We start from the raw sequence: 25,877 nt of genomic DNA, 5'->3' as shown, positions 1-25,877 counted from the left end.
GTTTGCGAATGTGTGCTACATTGCATTGCACTGATGGGCCTGGCAGAGTTCCATTTCCTCTTATGACTGTGCGGGTGTGTTTAACTAGCTAGACATATGTCCTCCCCCTCAATGCTGTTGTCTTAGCAGTTGGGATGTTGCAAAGTGGCATTGCAGCTATTGTAACACAGGCACGGGGTGGACCCTGGAATGGGCAGCATGGGTATGACATTACTGCTGTGCACTTCATAATGTAAGTAACAATACCTGATGTTTATTGCGCCTATAGACATGAGCATTTCACAGGAATTACACTTTGGTAGGAATTAAAGGGGATTGATAACGTTGTCATCCTGAACCCTCTATTTTGGGTGTGTTTGATCCTTGGGCACCTAGCTGCTATTTGCTACTTGACCAGCGCACAGCACAGGTTGTAGTGGCAACTGTTGTCAATGATACATGCCACTTGCAGATATGGCCTGAGACTGGAAATTGAGCCCTAGTTCATGTTGTGACAATACCAGCTGTTCTGTGACAGCAGGCCAGTTTTACGTTCTACCCTACCCTCCTGGACTGGCTTGGCCTTTCAGACAGCCTTGGCATGTCAGAGTACCCCCATGCAAAGGTTGTTGGCACAGTGTTGTTCTGTGCCCCTGGTTTCCCCTGCACAGCCCATGCACCCGTGCCATTCCCCTTTGCCCTTTCCACTGCCCGATTTCCATGGCTGACATGCATTGTGTAGTAGGTATGTACCTCCCCCTGCTTACAGTTAACATTTAGGCATTTTTGTCCCCCGTGCAACTTACCCTGCACCTGTGTTGTTTCCTGGTAGTCTGCGCTGTCCTGTCTTTGAATTCCTGTGACATTGGCGCAGTTTTGCATCAAAAATTATAAATATGGCCCCAGGTGTTTTTGTGACACTAAAGCTGAGGAGAGAAATATAAAGAGTAACAAGACATCCAAATACAAATGGTTCAAGGAAATCCCAATTCCTCTCCCAGTTGGTTTCAATATTGGACTAACATTGCATTGATGTGTGAGAGCTTTAGATGCAATGAACAATTATAGATCACACAATAACTGGATGATATGGGTGGATATAGTGGGTGACATTAGGCATATGGATATGCCTGCAAATGAAGTAGCACAATGTATGGATGCATTTGTTAGCCTGATGATACTGACATCCGGCCTATCAGTGCAACCATTTGAACAATTGCTTTGACATCAAGAATGTGTATAAATACTGTTTTAGCAATAGTAAACTACATATCCAGACACTCATATAGCAAAACAGAAATGTTTTTAGAAATCATGAATGCCCAGACTGTAGACTTCCCAGGTTCTCGCATCTGTTTGCTGGCTGTGGCCAATCCACATGTTGAGACATTGCCTGGAGATGAAATAGAGGTGATGTCAGGTTGTGAACGGCCAGCAATGCAAGAATAAAACAAGAAAAAGACAAGCATATTTGAGGACCATTGCATGGCATTATAAGATTGAGTTATGTGAATTGCCCCACGATAAATAACCATGAAACAGTGATAGGTGGATTACTTGAACTAAACCCAGCCATTGATAATTATGCTGGGCCACAATCCAGTACAGATTTTTGCCCAACATGCCATCACAGCCATATGAACGTAAGCCTTGGTTCTCCTTCCATTCCCCACTGAGTGGGAAAACAAGCAACTTCACAGATAAGACCAAAGTGGATCAAACTGGTATAGTGTTACTTATGTCTCCATCTGGAGGGGATCTGGCCTGGCAGTTTGGGCTAGTCTGTTCCTTTGGAGCAGGACCAAGATTGATTTGCCCATAACAGTTCTCAAGATTGAGTAGCATAGTCAGGGAAAATGGTGGTATGGGATGCAGCTTCAAGCAATTACCAATGGCAGATATTGATTCAAGCTTCTCTTCCATCACCTTGTTGTTTCTATAGCAGATAATGTAAGTGTGACGGGTATGCCCAAGTGTTGGTCCTATGCTCACTGTGTCACAGGACTCAAGCTGTACTTCAATGATGAGACCTAAGTAGGTTAAAAAAAGATGATGGCTTGCTTCTGTTCTGATCTGCAGGGAACCTGACCTGGCAGTTCAAGCTAGACAGTTCCTATAGGAGTAAGATCAAGACTGATTTTCATATGACATTCTTGGTCTAGACAGGCATCAATTAATGTTGTTACACTGCATTGCACAATGACAGAAAGAAGCATTGCATGCTACTGCTCCCTAGCCTTGCACTGGTACAAACAAAGGCTGCCAAGCACTGCACAAACTTGTGTGCCATTGTGAAAAGGTGTCTGTGTGCCTTTTAGTAGGCCTGAGTGGAGTTTAAAGAGTCAGACTCTGTGGAATTCAACGGAGTTGAATAAAAACTCTGTGCAATTCCATGGAGGCAGAGTTCTGTGACCTGCGGAGTCCTGAATGCGCTAGATCTCAGAAGCACTAAGCAGGGTCATGTCAGGAATCCCCATGGTGCCTCCTGTGTTATCTGTCAGCATCCCCAGGGATTAGGGTTAAATCATATCTCTGTTCTTGGTTAAACCTTCATGTTTCTAAGTAAACACAATGTGCTGTGTTACACAATTGGTTTTATCAATGCTTGTTTTACCAATGCTTGTTTGCTAATGTGAGCAGATGTAGACATGTGCTTCTAATTGGGTGTGGTGACTCATCCACATGTGGAAACTCAACTGCTGTCCTGATTGGCTATAAATAGCAGAGTGAAGCATGTCTCCCTGCTTGGCTTTGTTTTGCTTCCTGATCTCAGCATCTGATTTGGCAGTCCAACCCCTGCTGTCATCCTCTTATTCAGGACTTTTGAGGCAATTATTTTCTTTGTTCCTGTACCAGCTGACACCAGGCATTCCTCCAGCACTCCGGAAAAGACTGCAGCTAAGTGACTAGTATTCTCCAGGAAGTTTGTTCTTTGAGCGTTGCGCTTTCCTAGAACAGCTGGTGTATTCAGGAAATCTGCTTTAGCTCAAGTGCTACAAAAAGTGACAGTGCAATTTTAAAAGAGCATTTACGTGACTTTTCGTTCTCTAATAGCATAACTCTTGGATTTGAATTGGGTCATTCATGCCTGTGTTTCAGGTTTGAGGAATTTGCTTTTGAAGGGTTTTTCACACACACACAGTGAAACCAAACCAAACTGTGCCACCCTAACTTTTTAAACCCAGAGTGGACATTTGTATTTCTTGGATTGTTTTTGTTCCTTTTAATTTAACCCTATGCATGCAGGAAAGTTATATGTGATATAATTAATGCCTTTGTTTGTCTTTCTTGTGCATGATAAGTGCAATCACATTTCTAATTGTAGTGTGCAACAGTGAATCTCTGTGAAGCCAGCCCTAGTGTCACAGTACTTATTGTACTCAGTTTGGGTTTTTGGTAATGCAGTGTTAGTAATTGCGCCAACAGGTATTATTATGCAAGAAAAGTGCTGGAGCATCCAGGTGTTCTTCTAACGCTCCTGTGCCCATATCAGAAAGAGAGATTCAGTTTCAAGGAAGTTGAGTGCACTAACTCTACTATCACTCTCTGAACAATGACCTGCCCCCCTGAAGATACAGGGTGCCTGACTGGACCGGCAAGACGTTGCAGTGTTTTGTCTCTTTCTCTTCCACTCCCTCTTTCCTTTTGGGACACCTGCCGGTGTTTCTGGGTCAACCAGGAAGTGCTGTGAGGTGTTCCAGGAGGTCGGGGGCATACCATCGCCCCTGTAGACATTCTGCTTTTCAGGTGAGTGGCCCGTCTCAACAGGTCAGGCCTGATTAGCCTGGCCTGACCCTGCTAATTGCTTCCAAGATGGGGTACATTTAGGAGAGCGCTGTAGGCAGTGAATCTGCAGTTTCAGGCCTCTGGTGCACTGGCTGTCCTGTGTGCAGTCCACACAGGGCAGGCCGGTACACAAGAGGCTGGAAATGGCCGGTTTCTCTTGCTGCCCATGGACCTGACCTAAATACAGGTCAGGGCCATAGGCCGGGAAAGCTGCCTGCTCCCCTTTGTACACCGGCGTGCCCTTATGGGGCCTGAAACTGCAGCTTTCACGGTCTACTGCCCTGGCCTGCATTCAGGCCAGGGTCCTAGGCAGTGAAAACTGTTGTTTCAGTCCTTGTTTGTGCACCAGTGTGCACAAACAACGACAAAAGAAAAAGACAAGGACTTACCTAGGTATTCCAGGGGGTCCTCATCTCCTCGTCATTTAAAGGTGATGAATCTGCAGGTGCTGCCTCCCTCTGGCCTCTACTGCCAGGCTCCGGTGCACGTTGCATCCCAGTTATGGCTGCACAGTGCAAGCGCTGACTGTCTGCGCTTGCGCTGTGCATCCCATAACTGGACTGCAGCGTGCTCTGGGTGAGCTCCACTCTGCTGGCAGGGCTATTGGAGTTTTTGGACTAACTCAGCGCTCCAAGTGGAGCGTGGAGTTTCAAAAACTCCGTTAGCTCCGCCAGTGGAGTGGAGCTCCCCGCACACCCCTTGTTTTCAGCCCAAAATTTGTACAGGAAATATAAACTCCCAGTACAACATCTTATTAACACACACATTCTGAAACATTTTATACATTCTATGTGTGCTGTATAGTGGAGCAAACATGTAATGTATGAAATGTTCGGAGAAATTAAAACGTCTTAGCAGCTGCTTCAAGGTGACATTATTTTTAGGCAGAGGGTATGACAGAGACAGAATCCAGGGTCGCCTCCAGGAATAGAATTTATCACTTGGATCCTAGAAAAATTCTTCCCCATCTAATCTCATCATTTATTGTGGATCCTACATGCGTGTCTTGGCCCCAATGTATTGATAGGATCTGAAAACTCTGAGACACATGGCCACCTTCTCCGCTCCAAGGAGTGGGCATGGAGGCAGACAAAATAACACCTTGCAATGATCAACTACAAAATTAATTACTAAGTCTCTCCCCTAGTCAGTGAAGTTCCTCTTCTTCTTGACTGGGGATGCCAGTTTTTTGGAATCTATTGCCGTTGTGTGGGATCCTATTAGTGAGGCAGTCCACAGGGAAGAGGGTAATGACTCTGAAGTGGAGTGTATTTATGTGATTGTAAAGTAAATGTGTCTGGTAGTTAGGATTTTGTCAGATGTATGGTGTTTCTTATTTTCTTCATTTTGGTGCTCTCCACCACTGGGTCGAGAACTCCCACAAGTGCCACATTGTAAAAAATACAGTTGTGAAGTTATTCATTTGCTATAAATTCAGTTGCAGGAGCCCCCCATGAGTGAGGTTGAATATATGTAATGCCGCTAGATGGAGATTTCTGTCCAGTATTGGTAAATAGCATCAGGGCTAAGATCTGTTCTGAGGCACGAGCAGAAATCTATGAGAAACATCACTTACAACACAGTCAATGCAACACTATGCATTGACTACGCTGCCATTGCCAGACATATGCGTTAACCACACATGCGTGTACTACACATATCGGTGGTGGTGGCAGAGAAAGCGGTCTATGTGTCCTGGCGGAAGAAGAAGGAGCAGAGGAGGGAGATGTAAGTGGGGCTGGGTTTGTGGGGGAGGTTCGGGTAGTTTTTAATACAGGGTGGGGGATAGGGTGTATTTTAGGGTTCATGACTGAGTAGGGTTCAGGGCAGGAGCGGGAGGTCAGAGTAATTTTTTAGGACGGGGTAGGCTTTAGTGTTCAGGACGGGGGCAGGAGGGTCTCATAGTTTTTAGGACAGGGTGGGGTAGGTTTTAGGATTCAGGGCAGGGGATAGGGGTCCGGGTAGTTTTTAGGACAGGGTGGGGTACGATTTAGGGTTCAGGGCAGGGGATAGGGGTCCGGGTAGTTTTTAGGACAGGGTGGGGTACGATTTAGGGTTCAGGGTGGGGGCTGGGGGTCGCACTCGTTTTTAGGACATGGCAGGGTTACTTTTAGGGCTCAGGGCTGGGCAGGTTAGGACTCACGGCAGAGGGTGGAAGGGGCAGTTTTAAGGGCTTGGGCAGGGTCGAATACGGTATCTGGTGTAAGGGTCAGGGCGGGGGAGGATTTATCACGCATGTTCCTTTACCAAACATGCTTTTACAACAAAATTTGCTGTTAAGGCACATGTGGTGAAGGCATGTATGGTAAAGACACTGTCGTTGTTGAGCCCACATTATAAAGGTATGCATGGCATGCGTTGTTCCATCATACATCCAAATCTATGACTGCTGAGAACTCTACACAAAGACTTTGCTTTATTTAACGGGCCCAGTGTGTTCATGTGAATTCTCATCACCAACCACTCATAGGCACTCATGATCCAACAACTTATGTGATGCACTATGTTTCAATATAGTTATGGTAGATACAAAGAAAGAGTACAGAAAAAAGTTCTAGGACTTTGTTTTGTTTAAACCCTAGCTATGAAAATCCTCGTTGTTCTGAAGAGAATCGGGTTTATTTGAATGGTAAAGTTCTGATTTCCCCTAGGGGAAAGGTGGCAGGAAATTAGTCTTTTTCAAACTTGCCAATTTCTGTTTGCTGTATTTCAGGGGTCATCATTCTAAAGTTTGGTGTTCCGAGATTTGCTCCGTATTTGGAGTCGCCGCATATAATGGCTCGATAATGCTGCTCCCCTGCTGGGATTCACGTGTCCAGGGGTTAAAGTGAGAACATTTTTAGCACATAATTAGCGTGCATGAAAGTCATTTTTCATCATTAGTTTAAAGTATGCGATGTGTTCTTGTTGAGCTCTTTTCTGGGAGAAACATCAGTTCTCAGGGATATAAGACTTTTTAAAAATAATGTTACATAATTATGGCTGTATTTTCAAAAAATCCTGCATTTACGCAAAAATGTTTTGAGAATGTTTCTCACTCACGAAATTGCAGTGTAAATATATTTGAAAACATTTTGATCTCAGATACAAAAAAAACCGCTCAGCTTGTATTTTACAGTACAAGTGAAATACACTGTAAGAACTAGAGCAGATTGATAAGAGGTGCTGTCTTCAGGGTGCATTGCCACCCAAGAGGGTCTCTGCTTTCAAACGGTGTTGATAGAAGAATTGCGTGAGAATGTTGTGAATAAACTCAATATCAGAGCTAATCCCCTGTGGTACAAAGGGATTTCTGACCTGTCCCAACCGCACAAACCTTTTCAGGTCATATTACTTCTTTCGTGCCCAATTCTGTTTCTCGTAAAAGGAGCCACTTGCAATGTGTTATCATTTACTGGTTTTAAAGGAGGTTAAGATGACAATGACCCCCAGTGTGCACGCCGTTTTAGAGCCGCAGCAGCTCTTGGTGGACAAGGATAGCTTTGAACCTTTAACTCCACATTTTTTTTAATTATCCAGGGTGTGGATTTCATTAATAATCGTATCAAAAATGAGAAACACAAAAGAAAGAAGATAAGTATCAACCTCAATATTTTATTTTGTGAACATGATATATATATACGTATCAATATAATAACAAATTAAGTATTACATGATATTCCTTTGCATGAATTCGAAAATAGTTGCATGTCAAGAACCAACATTTCCTTAACTGATGAGCAGACTGTTGCATGCCGGAGCTGACTGTCAAACTCTTACATATTGATCTTGAAATAATCAGAGGCCATTTGATTAATAAATCATATTTTTTTTCTTGAAACGAAAGTGATTTGTTTCTTCTTTGCATTTGAAGAGCAAGAGTTGGCTATCATGTGGTGATGGTGTCAGGTTGAAGAGCCATATAAAGGATTGGGGAAAGAGGAGACTCCATTTTCTTGTCCAGAAAATACCTGAAACAAATCATAATGTAAGTTGTTTATGAATGAAATCTCCTCAGTGTTTTCAAAGTATTTCATTTATATTATTTTTGTGCCAAATATACGATTCAGTAGATTCAAAAGAAAACACAGGTAATGCATACATTCCTGACTTTTAGGAGTAGGCGCAACGAGCATTTTACAAGTAACTAACCATTGGATGGTGATGAAGTTACTTTGAATGTCAAATGTTTTGCATTCATATTGGCATTAACATATGCACATGCAAATATACTAACTGTGAATAGTTCGCATTTAGATTGACTATAGCTTATAACCATTTTAAAATGGTTAAAGTTTAGTTGCCATTATGTTCACGTCATGTGTGTATTTGTTTATTTTTAGAAGAAGCTAAGTTTACGAAAGCATCTCAAATCATCATCTAGTGCTTTATGGGCCCCAGATTTGCACTCATTAAAGCCCTAGAACCATGGCGCATTGAACAGTTTGCCCCTGGCTACTACTACAAGGCTATTTCCATTTAGGCTTCAAACTGCTGTTTTCACCTGAAATGGCTTCTGTAGTGTTCAATATATGTGTATATATTATGGTCTATGCTGCTTGCCCAAATGGTTTTGACTTTAAAGCCTTGTGTGCAAATAACATGGAATTCTGATTTACGCACTCTGTAATGACAATGGGTATTAGCAATGAAACAATGAATGGGAAATTAAAATAGGGCAGATGCTTTAAGTTATGTTAAGAAAGCATTCAAAATGAGCATTACTTCAACAAGGTCTAAACACATATGGGGAATTCCTCCTCAGGAAAACGTTCCCGCAGAAAGATGTTTGTGTGAATAATTCTGTCACTATGCTCTTTCTTAAAATCTAATTTTTCATTTATTTTCAGGAGAATGTTTGCTGAAAGTTCTAAACAAAAAATCCCAAACGCAGGGTGTAACAAATTTGGGTATGAGGTGAGGGGAATGAGTACACACTTCAAGTAAATATCGTCAAGGTAAACCCTCAAAAGTCACTAAATTGACCTTCCCTTAAACCACTGGTAGCAATGGCACAGAACAGACAGGGTTAACCTAGAGGAAATGTTTAAAGTATTCATCAAACAGAAATAAAGTAAAACACAACACAAGAAAAACCACAAGTTAATTTAGAAAAAACAGAGTTAATTTTAATAACTAAAATGACCCAAAATGACAAAAATCCAATAAAGGGAACCAGAGCTATGAATTTTTAAAATTTAAGGTTCAATAAAGCATAAAAAAGAGCTAAGCACTAGCCCCGATGATCTGGTTGTGCTTGACAAGTACCTGGGAGCAAGTTAAGGCTGACAGTGATGGATCGCATGTCGAATACCGGAACCAGGTTAAACTCATCAGAATTTTACTTTCAGACTTAGGCCCAGATTTACCACAAAATACTCTGCGCGTTGCTGCACCAAAAATACCAGCGCCCTACCACATTTTAAACCCCGGGATGCATCGTATTTACAGGAAAATGGTGCACCCCTGTGTTCCCCCCGCACCAGCGCTGAATTAAGCTGCCTGCGCCAACACTGGCATCCCTGCACCATAGTGTCCCTTCCTGCACATAAACAATCTACAATAGCGATTTGGCACTTCCACATAGAAGTACCAAACCGTCATTTTGGAACGGTTGTTTATGAGCAGGAAGGGATACTTTCCTGTACATAAACAATCGTTCATGGCCTTTTGCTCCAGAATGCAGCACACATAGAAAGAGCAAAAGACATAGAGGAATAAAAGTATTCCTCCTCGTTGTGCCATGCTAACGCCACCCCTGGGCACACCCCACATGGGCTTCGGTACTATATACAGGGTCAAACTCAGTGTTCATTATAGTTAGATACATTAGGTTACTGACAGCCTTTTGCCATCAACAAACATACTGTATTTCTATGATAAAATGTGACATTAACACAGATTCAAACCTAACAGGAATTGTGCAGTAATTGCACTACTCAATTTTCACCATTTCTGCAGTGCTTTAAAGGTGATGTGGGGAAAATCACTGGCTCACATCTGCCAAAATTTAGAGAATCTCAAAATGGAGTAAACTCCACAGTTTCAAATTAGGAAAAGATAATTTTTTGAGGCACACCTTTGTTCGCCATGGCGAGACACTGATTTGAACTTCCGGATAAATGCCTGCCTGCAGAAATTGAAAGAACATATATAAGTTAATAATTAATTGAAGCAATCAAACAATGAACTTCAATTTAACTCACATCGAGAGATAAATGGAAAGGCTCATGAATGAAAACCTTTATGAAATAACAAATTTGACATAAACACATAGGGGGTGATTCTAACTTCGGCGGGCGGCGGAGGCCGCCCGCCGAAGTTCCCCCACCAAAATACCGCTCCGCGGTCGAAAGACCGCTGAGGGTATTTTGGGATTTGCCCTGGGCTGGCGGGCGGCCGCCAAAAGGCCGCCCGCCAGCCCAGGGCAAATCAACCTTCCCACTAAGATGCCGACTCAGAATTGAGCCGGCGGAGTGGGAAGGTGCGACGGGTGCAGTTGCACCCGTCGCGTATTTCAGTGTCTGCTAGGCAGACACTGAAATACTTTGTGGGGCCCTCTTATGGGGGCCCCTGCCGTGCCCATGCCATTGGCATGGGCACGGCAGGGGCCCCCAGGGGCCCCGCGGCACCCCCTACCGCCATCCTGTTCCTGGCGGGCGAACCGCCAGGAACAGGATGGCGGTAGGGGGAGTCAGAATCCCCCATGGGGGATTCTAAGGGCAGCGGTAAACCGGCGGGAGACCGCCGGTTTACCCTTTCTGACCGCGGCCAAACCGCCGCGGTCAGAATGACCTGCGGGGCACCGCCGGTCTGTCGGCGGTGCTCCCGCCGACCCTGGCCCCGGCGGTCTGAGACCGCCGGGGTTAGAATGAGGGCCATAATGTGTAAATGTTTATATTTTTAGTTTATTCCATATAGTTTCATGGATTCTATATTCATCACAGAAGTTTCATAACTCAAATCACACATTGTAATAAAACAAATTAATGTTGCATTAAAATACAATCAAACTCAAATTCCATGAGGGCATCAACTCACTATGCCAGATCGCATTACTAGCTCTGTCTGGGACTGTGTTTTCATGGTCTAAGATGCTTTACAGAAGGTGCACTTAAATACCGATTTACCTATTTGTAGGTGGTGTGACATTTTTTAATGTACTTTTACAGGCAAATCAAAAACCTGGTTTCTGATGCCGCAGAAATACCACTGTTATACTTACCAGTGTGCAAAAAGTTTCTTAAACTGACCTCGCTGCAAAATAAAATCAGAAGAGAATGTACCACCAAGGCAGTATATGTAATCTGGAAAATGAGTCAACAAAGTGCTCATGAAGCAATTTAAGTTGACCAAACAGATGTGTGTTCCAGTGAGCATTCTACTATATAGAAACACGTTTTGGCAAACCTTATAGGTGTTGTTTTTTCTTATGTACTGTCAATGATAAAAGGTTTGATTTTTAAATGAAGGGGCTTGGATGCCTTTTTACACACAGTCACTATTGTATCACTCATGAATTAAGTCACTTAACCTTCATCCTTGCAGTTGTGTAATTGTTCATCCACCATTGACTAATTCTTGCATGTACTTAGTTGCATATCCACAGTAGCACACACACAATTCTTGTAAATGAAGAAGCTCAATGAAGAAACTCAAGAACTCCCTCAACCTCTACCACCGCCTGCTGAGGACAACAAAAAGACAGCCCTTGCCTCATGCATCGAAACCAGCACACACAACACCAAGGATCTTTTCAACATTTTTAAGGAATTCTCTAACCCGGCTGCCAGCAAAAACAACATTATACCCTCACTGGAGCTGTGCGACAACCTTGCCCACTTCTTCCATGACAAGATTGGAACCATATACAGAAACTTCGAATCCCAACACACACTTATAGACTTCTGACTTCCTCAATAGACATGCCACCAACGTAACTAACACAGACCACCTGAAACATGCTCTCTACCCAGGATATCACCTCCACCATGAAATCAATCCACTCAGGAGCTCCCACTGACCCATGCCCGCACCACCTCATCAGCTTTGGAAACCAAAGGATCAGACAGGAACTCACGACCCTGCTCAACACCTCCATCACCATTGCAACATTTCCTGATGCCTGGAAACATGCTGAAGTCCGACTATTACTCAAAAAACCCTCCGCCCACCCCAGCAAACCCAAAAACTACCAGCCAATCTCCCTGCTCTCATTTCCAGTGAAGGCACTGGAAAAGATCATCAACAAGCAACTCATGACACACCTGCAGCAGAACCAGCTACTCGACACCTCCCAATCCAGCTTTTGCATCAATCACAGCACCAAAGCTTCCTTGATCTCATCCACCAACGACACTCAAACAGCAGCTTTGATCCTCCCCGACCTCTGAGCAGCGTTTGACACTGTATCCCACCAAATGCTGATCAAAAGACTCCACCCCATCGCCATCCAAGAGGACACACTCAGATGGATCACCTCCTTCCCCACTGGAAGAACATAGAGGATCCACCTCCCACCTTTCAACTCTGAACCCAACAAAATCACTTGCGGTGTCCCCTAGGCCCCACACTCTTCAACACATATATGACCCTAGTGTCCAACATCATCAGATCCCACAGTCTCAACATAATTTCTATGCAGAAGACACCCAGCTCATCCTCTCACTCTCCAATGACCCCTCCACCACCAGAACCAACTTCCACAGATGCATGACAAGCATCACTGACTGGATGAAGAACAACTGCCTGAAGATGAGCACAGACAAGATGAAAGTACTGATCTTTGGCAATAGCAGCAACACATGAAATTACTTCTGGTGGCCATCAGACCTAGGACCTGCACCCACTCCCTCCAACCATGCTAGAAAACTCGAAATCACCATTGACAACATCATGAAAGCACAGATCAACGCTGTCTCCTCTGCCTGCTTCTTCAATTTGCGCATGCTACGTAAGATCTTCAAATGGCTATCCCTACACATGAGACACACCATGTCACAGGCTCTCATCAGCAGCCAACTAGACTACTGTGATGCCCTCTACATAGGAATCACTGCACACCTTCTACAGAGACTTCAAACCATAAAAAACACAGCGCCAGTCTCACCCTCAGTCTTTGCCAACGAACCCACATCATACTCCACCTCAGGCAACTGCACTGGCTTCCTGTACAAAAGTGATTCAAATTCAAGCTGTTGATCCACGGATACAAGGCTCTACACAACTTAGGACTCGTGTACATAAACCACCACCTGAACTTCCACCAACTGTCGAGAAGACTAAGCTCTGCCTCCCTCTCACTTGCCCATACTCCCACATCTACCAAAGCAGTAGTGGAGGACGCTCCTTCTCTCACATCGCAGCAAACACCTGGAACAGCCTCCCCACGCACCTCCAGACCATCACCTCACTTCTGGAAATCCAAATGGCCCTCAAGACCTGACTCTTCGAATAACCCTCCATTACCTGCAAGAGCCTGGATGCACTATTGGGGGAATACCCATACTTTATAAATCATGATTGGTTGATTGATTAAAATGCATTAAGGATTGGCTTTGGTGTAATTTGTGAGCAGTATGAGCACTCTCAGAATGTGACTGATACTGTGTGACCAGTGTAAGATTGTTTTTGCAGTTTGCACCTACTACTTGTGGGGGTGGAAGAGACCCCCCAGTGCAAGACTGACATTCTATGAGGCGTGTGAGTGTTGTTGGTAGTGTCTGACTACTGGTTTATGAGAGTGCTGCCTGTAGTGTGTGAATGCTAGTCTGAGGGGTTCGGAGTTTTGCAGTAGCGTGAAACTGCTATTCAGTAAGGGTTGTGTTAGAAAGTGAGTCACTAGTTGGCAGAGGTATGGATCCTGTCCAAGAAGGAACCACAGTCCTTGTCAGGGTAAGTCACAACATAACACAAATCATCCTATGCTCACCCTTCGGTAGCTTGGCTCACAGCAGGCAAGCCAAACTTAGAAGGCAATATATAAAGTATTTCTGCAATAACTCATACAGTAACACAGTGAAAACAACACATAAGGCCTCCACACCAGGTTAGGAAAATAGATTATGGTTTTATAACTAAAACTAGACCACAAATGACAAAAATCCAATATGTAAATCCTGAGATATGCAACGTTAAAGATTTAGGTGAAAATAGCACATAGAGAACAAAAGGCCAACTGTGGTTATGTGGTTAGGCTGGGCCGAGACAAAGTCACAAGTTCAGGCTCACCACGATGGAGCATGGGGTGGCTACAGAGACCCACTTGGGCCTGTTGAACACAGTACCTAAAATTCTGGTGCGCAGTCTATGCTGCGTTGCTTTGCAAGGCTTCGTGACATCCAACATTGGTTCTGAGACGCTGTGCAGTAAGGCTTTGCAGGGCTTGGCATCACTTTGCATTGATCCCAGGGAGCTGTTCGGAGAGGTTTTGTGGGCTCGGTGTCACTTTGTGACAATCCTTGAGAGCTGTGTGGCGAGGTTTTCCATGGCTTGCTTTCGCTGTGTGTTGGTTCTGATGGGCTGGCAGCTGCGTGGTGAGGCTTTGTGGGACTTCGCGCCACCCAGTGTTGAGTCCATTGAGGCTGGCAGCTGCTTGGCAAGGCTTTGTATTGCTTTGAGGCAGTTCCAATGAACACCACAGAAGGTAGAGGACTTTAGGCCATCTTCTAAGGCATGGCAGACTCACAGCTTGTAGAGTCCAGCTGTAGACAGTTCAATTTCCCGGAGACTTTGGAACAGGAAACAAGCTTATAGCCTCCTGGAGATCACTGCTGGTGGGAAGGCAGAACCCTTCTAGCAGAGTCAGGGAGCAGCAGGCAGCCGGGCAACAAGCAGAACAGCATTCCTTCCTGAAAAGCACTCAAGTTGAGTCCTTTGAACAGCCTAGCCGTCCTGTTGACAGAGTTCAGTTGTAGTTCCAGAAGTGTCTGATTTTAGGGGGGTCACAGACCAAGCACTTATACCAAAATGTGCCTTTGAAGTGGGAAAGACTTCAACGAGTGGCTTTGAAGTGTACAAGTTCCCCTTCCAGCCCAGTCATGTCTGCTAGGAGATCTGTGTGGGGTCAAATTACTATCCTTTGAATTGTAAGTGAGAGCCCCTCCCCCCTTCCTGCCCAGGACAACCCATCAGGTTACAAATGAATGCAGATGCAGCTGAGTGTCGTGTGTTTATGGCTGTCTTAAAGGAATGCACAAGGGTAGCTGTCATCCAGCACAAAGCAGACATGATTGGAAACAGGCTGTAAGGCACAGAGAGCAGTACGAGCAGAGGAATGCCTACTTTCTAAAAGTGGCATTTCTAAAATAGTAATGTTTAATCCAATTTCACCAGTAAGCAGTATTTATAACTACCATTCCAACCATACCAAACATGACAATGCCACTCCTTTCAGATCAGACATTGTCACTAAACAGTATATAGGCAAATTCCCAATGCTGGTCTACGTGAAGAGCAGGCTTCACAATACTGAAAAACAACTTTGGGAGTTTTTCACTACCAGAACATGTAAAACTTAGAAGTACATGTCCTGCTTTTGAGATACATTTCACCCTGCCCTGTGGGTCACATAAGGCCACCTTAGGGGTGATGTATATTAAATGAAATGGAAGTTTAGAGCTTGGCAAAGGGTGTTAAATGCCAAGTTGAGGTGGCAGTAAAACTGCACACACAGGTCGTGCAATAGCAGGCCTGAGACATGGTTAAGGGGCTACTTATGTGGGTGGCACAAACAGTGCTGTAGGCCCACTAGTAACATTTAATTTACAGGCCCTGGGCACACATAGTGCACTTTACTAGGGACTTAAAGGCAAATTAAATATGCTCTTTGGGTAGTGCCCAATGTTACAATTTTTAGGGGAGAGGGCATAAGATTTTTAGCACTGGTTAGTGTACAGAGTCCTAAATCCAGCACAAACGAGATCAGAAAAATGAAGGGAGGCAGGCAAAAAGTTGGCAGAAGACTAAAATAAGGCTGTCAGTTCTAACAGGCTGTGAAAGTGCTATTTGTATTATGAAACAGCCATTTTGTGAGGCATATGATAGGCTGTCAGTTGTATGAGACTGCTACCCTAGGATAATTGTAGGATGGCAATACACTGCCTTGAGGTTTTGACATCAGTGAATGGCTGATAGTTATGAAACGCAGAATATACTTTTCACTTTCACTCCAAGACCGGAGAAACACACTTCTGCCATAGGTTTTAGGTAGGTATGGGTGAAATGTTCCTGACACTGGTGTAATTTTGGTAATTTTGGTTAACAAAATTACAGAGATTATACAATTACACCTCATCATGAAATTTCTGGAAGATATTTCAGCAAAAGATGAATAGGTAATCCATGAAAGGGAACAGCATTTTAGGTAGATAAATAATTTACATTTGAGATATCTACAGTTTAAAAGCCCTTAAAAAACGTATTGGTTTCTATTGAAAACCCAGAAGTTGAAATGGGGCAAAATATCATCTGACTAAGGGATTCAAAATGGTGTATTTACCATCAGAGATTGCTGTGTGCTGAAGATGTGTACAATAATGTGTTCCTCTTTATGAGATGGATCTCTTGCATCATGAAAAAGGTAAGAGTTCATAGTTGCCAGTAATGAGAATTTTACAAGCACGGCTAATATATTTGTCCTACAAGTCATGGAACAGTGGGTCGACAAATCAACCAAGCAGTGGAAACACTATGGAACCTATTTGAAAGTAGGCAGAGAAAACATAAAACCAATTGAGCAAAGCATAGAAAGTTCCAATGAGAATATTAACTCTTCACTTTCCTTATGTTGGCTACAGACATGCTGTGAGGTATGCGTTTTATTCTTAATAAAGCACCTCCTCAAGCCCTGAAGTCATCCTCTCCTAAATATTTAGGGCCCAATTTACAAAAAACAAATATTTGACTTAGAACTGATTTGCATTATACCTGTAAATAGGTGTGACATACTCTTCCATAAATGACGGTTTATTGATAAACTGCAGATGTACTTATTGGCCTGCCCAGGGGTGGGTAATTGGAATGATTAGGGAAACCCTTTCAAATGTGGCCCACAACATTCAGACATACCTATTTTTATATTCACAAACATTTATGATTTGAAGACTGAAGTGTAACAGAGCAAGTGGGAAGAAGTGCCAAAAACCTGAAGTTTCACAAGGGCATGGAGGAGGAGGAAAGGGCATGTTTGGGATAATAATTTATAAATGAGAGAATAAATGAATTCTAAAACTAATTTTAAAATGTATAAATCTAATTCTATACTGGTGCATCTAATTCACTCTCAAGGGTATAACTTAGTCTCACCATCTTTCAGAGTAACATTGTGACACCCAAATACAGACAATAAATGAAAAGGACATGGGGGCTATAGAGACCAACAACACATTAGAAAAGACATTGAAAAGTGCCAGCTGAGCGCTAGCGTCTTTCCCATTCCATCATGGTACCTGTAGCCAACCTGGAGTATATACTGTTCACTAATTCAAGATGGATGATGGTAGTTCTTCCAGAAATAAGACAGTGTGTAATCCTGAGCTACCCCTAATTCTTTGCATGGCAACTGTGCATTTTGTTGGGTTTCTCCACTGACATACTGGTTTGTAGCTGGCTCCTCTAGCATATTCCCCTTTGTTTTATCATTCCCCTTTTGGCTTTTTTTTGGTGTCTACCTACTTGTCTATCTCCAACAGTACTCCAGCAACCTGCCAGTATCAATCCTGCTCCAACATGTGAGCTTTGCTCTCCTAATCACCTCCTTTAAATCTGACACTGGAGTTTACACATGCGGTGGGCATTTCCTCACTCAAAACCTACAGTGGTGAATATAACAAACAGTGCAATATACTAATTAAAATAACACTCCTGACATCACTTTGGCTAATATTTACTGTATGTCACCATAGGTACTGGACGAGTACATAGAGTGTTGTTGTCCTCCAACGTTTGCAGAGCCACCCCAGTGTTTCTCCTTTCCCTGCCCTTCTTACTGGTTTACCACAGAGTCTTTTGCGTGCTGCCCCATGCATTACAGTGGAACCAGGTCACCCTGGAGTGGGGTACATCTCTCAGCCAACCAAATATCACAGCTACCTGTGAATCTGAGGTTCTTCATTATCGACTACTAAGTTTTTTAGTTTTTATTGTCTCTTTTTAAAAGTTGACTCTAAGGCCAATATTTAGGAAAATATTTAGGAAAAAGTGGTGAATCTGCTCAGATGTGCAACTTTTCTTGTGTCCCCCCTACCAGAACCTAACAACACCATGGTTGCGCCATATTGATATGACGGCATACCACTGAGGTCGATAACAAAATAGCATCAACATTTTTGATGCTATTGTGGCGCTTTGCTACATTAGCATAAAAAATGTTGACACCAGTGTAGCAAAGTGCAAGGAGGCCCATAGGTTAGTATGGGAGCGTCATTTTTAACACCCGCTGTAAGCAGGCATGAAAAATTATGCCAAAAATGGTGCTTTGAAATCTTGCCTCTGGCACAGGCATAGTGTGGCACAAAAGTTAAGCAGCTCTACAACAATATTACAAGGTTCATTAGCATAGCTTGTCAATAATATCATGGACCCCTCTCAGTCAGGAGTCAGAAGCAACCTCAGCATCGAGACCGCCCTCCTCGCTGCCACAGATGACATCCGCACCCTCCTCGACCGAGGTGAGACCGTCGCCCTCATCCTCCTGGACCTTTCTACCGCCTTCGACACAGTCTCACATGACACGCTACGCACCCGTCTCCATGACGCCGGCATCCGAGACTCAGCACTGTAATGGCTCTCCTCGTTCCTCACCGGCAGAACACAGAAGGTCCGACTTCCCCCTTTTCTTTCAGAAGCCACCAAGATCAGCTGTGATGTCCCCCAAGTCGCCCTCTTCAACCTCTACATGACCCCACTGGCCGCCATCGTCAGAAGCCATGCACTCAACATCGTCTCCTACTCCCTCACCAACAACCCCACCACCACCAAGAACAATTTCCACGAAGGAATGAAAGCAGTCACCACCTGGATGAAAGACAGATGCCTCAAACTAAACTCAGACAAAACAGAAGTCCCCATCCTCGGCTCCACACTGTCCGCCTGGAATGATTCCTGGTGGCCCACGCCCTCAGGAACGCCCCTACCAACCACACCTGCAACCTCAGCGCCATCTTAGACTTATCGTTCTATATGGACCGACAGGTGAGGGCCGTCTCATCGGGCTGCTTCCACACCCAGCGCATGCTTTGAAACGTCTACAAGCGGATCCCTAACAAAGCCAGAAGGATGGTCACCCAGGCCCTCGTCAGCAGCCACCTCGACTACAGCAATGCACTCTATGCCAAAATTACCACCAAGACGCAGAAAAGACTACAACGCATCCAGAACGCCTCTGCCTGTCTCATCAAGAACACCCCACGACACAGCCACAACTCCGCCCTTCTGAAAGACCTACACTGGCTGCCTATCAACAAGAGAATCACCTTCAAGCTTCTGAACCATGCCTTCAAGACTCTACATGACGCTGGATCAGCTTACCTCAACCACAGACTCTCCTTCTACACTCCCGCCAGACAACTCTGCTCCACCAACCAGGCCCTCGCCAATGTCCCCCGCATCTGGAAAACCACAACCAGAGGAAGATCCTTCTCCAACATTGGCACCAAGACCAGGAAAACCCTCCCCATCCACCTCTGGCAGTTCCCCACTCTGTCACATTTCAGGAAGGACCTCAAGACCTGGTTCTTCGACTGATCCTCAGCACCCCCCCACCTCCCTTTAGCACTTTGAAACCATCACAGGTGAGTAACTGTGGTTTACAAATCCCTGATTGATTGATTGACAGTGCTGAAGAAATGCTACTTTTATGAGCAGGATTGGGCCAGACACCTTTCCGTGACATTGCATTGGATAGTTCATTAAGTTGATATTAAGATGAAAGAAGTCCTAATAATGCCTCAACATAGTATGTCAGTGATGTATGACAATTAAAATACCTTTTGCTTTCATTAGCCCCTTTGCTGCCAGGCCTTTTCCCCTCCTGTGCCGAGCCTTTTTTGGGCCATTTGAGTCAGTTCGCACTTAGGCCCTCATTACCTTATCTCCACATAATCTATCCATGCCACATTTGTGTATTTTTCACCAACATCCTAGGGATTCTAGGGGTACTCAGAGTTTGTGGGTTCCCCAGGAGGAAATTAACAAATAAGCCAAAATAGAGCAAACATTTAGTTTTTTTCCAAACAAATGGGGAAAAAGGACTGTAGAAGAAGGCTTTTGTTTTTTTCCCTGAAAATGGCATCAACAAAGAGTTTGCAGTGCTAAAATCACCATCTACCTGGCTTTCAGGAACAGGGAGACTTTAATCAGAAAACCAACTTTTTCAACACAATTTTGTCATTTTACTGGAACATACCCCATTTTTAAATTTTTTTGTGCTTTCAGCCTCCTTCCAGTTAGTGACAGAAATGGGTGTAAAAACAATGCTGGAACCCAGAAAGCCAAATATTTATGAAAAATCAACAAAATTCTGAATTGAACAAGGAGTCATTTGTGTAGATCCAACAAGGTTTTCATACAGAAAATAACAGCTGAAATAAATAAAAAAAATTGAAATTGAGGTGAAAAAAACAACAATTTTTCTCCATGTTTTACTCTGTAACTTTTTCATTTGATGTCAGATTTTTTAAAGCAATATACCGTTACATCTGCTGGACTCTTCTGGTTCTGGGGATATATAGGGCTTGTAGGTTCATCAAGAACCCTAGGTAACCAAAGCCAATAAATGAGCTGCACCTTGCAATGGGTTTTCATTCTATAACAGGTATACAGCAATTAATTTGTTTGAATAGAAAGAGTGAAAAATAGGTATCAAGAAAACCTTTGGATCTCTAAAATGGGCACGAGATAAGTTGTTGAAAAACAGTGGTTATTTGCACATCTCAGAATTTGGGGGTGCCCATACAAGCATGTGAATTACAGGGCATTTCTCAAATAGAAGTCTTTTTTACACACTGTCTTACATCTGGAAGGAAAAAATGTAGAGAAGGACAACGGGCAATAACACTTGTTTTGCTATCCTTTTTTCCCCCAAGTCTCCCGATAAAAATGGTACCTCACTTGTGTGGGTAGGCCCAATGCTCGGGACAGGAAACGCAACATGGACGCATCACATTTTTACATTGAAATCTGACATGTTTTTTGCAAAGTGCCTAGCTGTCGATTTTGGCCTCTAGCTCAGCCGACACCTAGGGAAACCTACCAAACCTGTGCATTTTTGAAAACTAGACTCCTAGGGGAATCATAGATGGTTTGACTTGTGGGGCTTCCGCCAGATTCTGTTACCCAGAATCCTTTGCAAACCTCAAAATGTGACCAAAAAAACACTTTTTCCTCACATTTCGGTGACAGAAAGATCTGGAATCTGAGAGAAGCCACAAATTTCCTTCCACCCAGAATTACCCAAAGTCTTCTGATAAAAATGGTACCTCACTTGTGTGGGTAGGCCTAGCGTCTGCAACAGGAAATTCCCCAAAACACAACATGGACACATCACATTTTCCCAACGAAAACAGAGCTGTTTTTTGCAAAGTGCGTAGCTGTGGATTTTGGCCTCCAGCTCAGCCGGCACCTAGGGAAACCTACCAAACCTGTGCATTTTTTAAAACTAGACACCTAGGGGAATCCAAGATGGGGTGACTTGTGGGGCCCTCACCAGATTCTGTTACCCAGAATTCTTTGCAAACCTCAAAATTTGGCCAAAAAAACACTTTTTCCTCACATTTCGGTGACAGAAAGTTCTGGACTCTGAGAGAAGCCACAAATTTCCTTCCACCTAGCATTACCCCAAGTCTCTCGATAAAAATGGTACCTCACTTGTGTGGGTAGGCCTAGTGCCCGCAAAGGGAAATGCCTCAAAACACTATCTGGACACATCAAAATGATCAAATACCAATCTACCAGTTTTTGCGGGGCTGCGTTTTTGGTCCTAAGCTCCGCAGCCATCTAGGGAAACCTACCAAACCCAGACATTTCTGAAAACTAGACACCACAGGGAGTTCACAGAGGTGTGACTTGCGTGGATCCCCCAATGTTTTCTTACCCAGAATCCTCAGCAAACCTCAAATTTAGCTAAACAATCCCTTTTTCCCCACATTTCTGTGTGGGACCACTGAACCGGGACAAACTTCCTACCACCCAACGTTCCCCTAAGTCTCCTGGTAAAAGTGATACCTCACTTGTGTAGGTGGGCAAGTGCCTATGACAGGGAAGAGCCAAAACCATGTTGAAATTGAGTGGGAACCAATGCAGGCCCAAAAGGGCAGTTTGAAAATAAATACATTTTAGGCTGACAAGTGCAGCAGAATTTTTATTAGTATAGATGAGATGATGATGGGTGGTAGGAATTTTTGGATTCCTGCAGATTCCAGAAGGTTCTATCACAAAAATGTGGAACAAATGTGGGATTTCCAGCAAAGTTGGAAGTTTGCAGGTCATTGTGGGTAAGAAAAGGGTGTGGGGTGCATGTGAAACACACCACCCTGGAATCAATCAGATGCTTTGTTTTCAGATGTGGCTAGGTCTTCTGGATTTTTCTAAATGAAAGCATCCCAAAGTCCAAAAACTGCAGCCCTCACCATTCCAAGTGGGATGATTTTGAGAGTAAGCCAACTTCTCATGGCCCAAATGTAAAACCAAAACCAAAAATACTCAAATGTCCTCTTGCTTGCTGTGGAATAAGATGGTTTAGCGTGCGGGGGAAGAGCTGAAGGACTGTTATCCCCTTTAGTTTGGGTGGGGGCATAACCAGGTCCATTCTGGTTGGTAGCTACCACCCCACTATTTCTTTTTAAGTTCCTGGCATCTAGTAGAGTTTCTGCCCCCCATTGGTGTGGATCGGGGGTACTTGCACCATCTGCCCACTGGTGGGAAGAAAAACTTTGGCCCCATTTATTTGGGGTGGGGGTATGGTCATTCCCTCTTATTTTGACAAGAAAATCTTCCCTGGTCTCTGGTGGGCTTTCTGGCCTCCTTGGGGGCAGATGGGCCTTCTAAAAATAGGCTGATGTGCCCCCAGGGGGCAGATATGGCCGACAGTAATGTGGCCCCATGGGGAGCCACCCTTGCCAAAGGGGCTGCCTCCCAAACAAAACACACACATACACACACACCAATCCCTGGTGCCTAAGTGGTTTCTGCTCCCCCCCCCGGGGGAAGATCGAACTAATAGAAATAGGCCGATCTGTCTCCTAAGTGGAGCAGACATGACCTAACATAAAGTTGCCCCGCCACGGGATCGACCATTGCCTAATGGGTCGCTCCCCATACATAAAAACATAAAGTAAATTTTAAAAAAATAGATTTCCCTGGTGTCTAGAGGTGTCTGCCCCCAGAGGGTGCAGAAAAGGCCTAAAAATATTTTGTGTGAAATTGTCGCAAAAAAAAAAAAATCCCCAGTGCCTAGTGGTTTCTGCCCCCCTTGGGGGCATATTGGCCTAATACAAATAGACCGATCTGCCATGGCCTAAAATAAATTTGGCCCCCAAGGGAACGAACCCTGCCAAAGGGGTCGCTCCTCTTGCGTAAAAATGACGCAAAAAAATACAAATCCCTGGGGTCTAGTGGTTTCTGCCCCCCTTGGGGGCAGATTGGTCTAACAAAAATAGGTTGATCTGTCCCCCAAGGGGGGCAGAAATGGCCTAAATACATTTTGGGGCCTTGCCTAAGGGGTCGCTCCCCATACATAAAAACATAAAGTAAGCAAAAAAATATATATCCTTGGTATCTAGGGGTTTCTGCCCCCCTGGGGGCAGAATAGCCTAATTATAATAGAAAAGCAGAAAAGGCCTAAAAATATTTTGCCCCCCTGGGGAGCGGCCCTTGCTCAAGGGGCCACTACCCTTATGCGCAAGTATATAAAAAAAAAAAAACAACTTCCCTGGTGTCTAATTATTTCTGCCCCCCTTGGGGGCAGATTAGCCTAATACAAATAGGCCGATCTGCCCCCAACTGGGATAGAAATGTTTTAAATACAATTTACGCCCCAGGGGAGCCACCCTTGCCTAACGGGTCACTCCCCATACATAAAAACATAAACTATGTTTTTAGAAAATAGATATCGCTGGTGTCTAGAGGTTTCTGCCCCCAGGGGGTGCAGAAAGGCCTACAAATATTTTGCCCCCCTGGGGAGTGGCCCTTGCCCAGGGGGCCGCTCCCCTTATGAGTAACTATATAAAAAAATAAACATCCCTAGTGTCTAGTGGTTTTCGCCCCCCCTGTGGGTGGATCGGCCTAATTATATTAGGCAGAAATGGCCTAAAAATGATTTGGCCCCTTGGGGAGTGGCCCTTGCCCATCGCGCTGGAAGTATGCTTCCAACACGATGGGAGGTGACCTCTGATGAGGTCAGCAGGCGATCGTGTACTGATGTCATCAGACATCACTGGGGAGGTGAGAGGGGACAGGGGTGGAAGGGGAAGATATTCCCCTTCCAGCCCTGCCATGAGTGGCTGGGGGGGAAGCCCACAGAGGGAGCGCTAGCTCCGGTGCTGGGATGTAATGGTTATGTCCTCGGCACAGGAGCACTGTGCTCTCGGACGTAACCATTATCCCCGGCACAGGACCGGTTAATTTTCTTTCTCATACTCATTCCTAACTGGTAATTCAAGCTCATTGTTTACAAACGGGTATTCATTGTTCTTTGTGCACCCTCAGGAAACCACTACTGGTAATACAAAGGGGCATATTTAAGAACTCCGAGCTAGCATCTTAACTTTTTTGATGCTAGTATAGCAAAGCTCCACAATAGCAACAAAGATTTTGACGCTATTGTACTAACTACTGCCATGGTGTCCTGTATCATAAATATGGCACAACTATGGTGTCTTTAGGTGCTGGTAGGGGGACGCAGAAAAAGTGGCATATCATAGCTGATGTGCCACTTTTTTTTAAATATGGCCCGAAATGTCCACTTTTTCACTTCTTCCATATTTCCACTTTCACTTCCACATATTCTAAAAAAACTTAAGGGATTTTTAACTTTCCCCAAAAAACCTTCAGACTGGAGATAGGATAGTAAATAGTCCTCCAGGACTAGTTGGGGGGATTTTGAACTTTGCACAAATATTCCATGACTGGAGTAAGAATGATACATTTGACCTCTCAGTGTCCACCACTCCCACTGCCACCTTGAGACAAGAAAAGCAAAACACAGCGTGGCTCTTTATTGTTAACAATTAACCGGAATATTGCTGGGTTTAGTTTTCTTATTCGATGTGCAACTTTTTGCTAATAGCACTTGCACTTTTTTTTTATTATTTTGCAACCCGCAAGCATATTTAAAGCTTGGTTCATCTGTAATTGTCGCATAGGCTCTCATTATTCTAATGAGACTACTGGATTTTGAGTGGCAGATTCGCCCGCGGTGTGGGGAGACTGAGCCTGACCCACTGCAGGTGACACCTGTCGCTTCAATACGGGTTTTGCTCCTGCCAACTAGCAGTGCCTCATCTTTACCCAGGGGCAGGGATGACTGGGCACCCGAGCGCATGACATAGTTGGTTTTTCTGGGAAGCCATAGTCACTCAGATCTCATCCTTTTCTCTCAATTACATTAATCTCATATATATAATGACAAACAGAGGCAATGTATGTTTCAATAATGTTTTTAATAAAGCAACTACATCTTAGATAGCAAAGCATGAGCTGCAATAACCAGGATGACACAGCATGACAGTATTAAAATTGTGACAAGGAGAGTGAAGCATAAGAATAAGGCCACCATATTGTCATCACAGTCAGTAGACTAACTCCTACCTAAGCTATAATTGAGCACAGCATGTTAAGCTCTAATTCTGCCCTTCAGGTTCCCCTGGGAAGACATCACCCCCATACATGAGCCAAGGCCTGCGGTCTGCAAAACACCTGCAGCAAAGCATTCGACAATCAGCATACAGACGTGGTTCTCTGGCTGGAATCTTCCTCTAATGAGTAATGGACAGGGAAGTGTTTTTATATTAACACAGCTGATATTCTGTGAAAATGTCCCTATGTAAGAATGTGTGTTTTCTACGAATGTCAGAGAGTAAACTCATACCACGTTCACCGGCAATGTACCTTGCTGTAGCCTTGGAAGAAGCACAGAG

General features: G+C 44.1%; 1 protein-coding gene across 2 annotated transcripts in view; it reads right to left on the bottom strand.

Moving 5' to 3' along the window:
* Window positions 1-7,349: 7,349 nt before the first annotated feature.
* The window catches only part of MALRD1 (MAM and LDL receptor class A domain containing 1), a 2,469,603-nt gene continuing 2,451,075 nt past the window's right edge, over window positions 7,350-25,877 (bottom strand). The window contains exons 35-36 of one of the 2 annotated variants that reach the window (XM_069211777.1): window positions 9,824-9,874; window positions 7,350-7,715 (exon numbers count right to left, since the gene is read on the bottom strand). In XM_069211777.1, coding sequence (XP_069067878.1) covers window positions 7,650-7,715; window positions 9,824-9,874 — 117 coding nt within the window. In that variant the 3' untranslated portion in view covers window positions 7,350-7,649. The remainder of the gene's footprint in view (window positions 7,716-9,823; window positions 9,875-25,877) is intronic. The other variant, XM_069211778.1, reaches the window with a different exon arrangement.

This window comes from Pleurodeles waltl, chromosome 10, assembly GCF_031143425.1.
Source record: "Pleurodeles waltl isolate 20211129_DDA chromosome 10, aPleWal1.hap1.20221129, whole genome shotgun sequence".
NCBI lineage: Eukaryota > Metazoa > Chordata > Amphibia > Caudata > Salamandridae > Pleurodeles > Pleurodeles waltl.
Note: the sequence above shows the minus strand (reverse complement) of the source record. Positions and strands in the feature narration are given on the sequence as shown.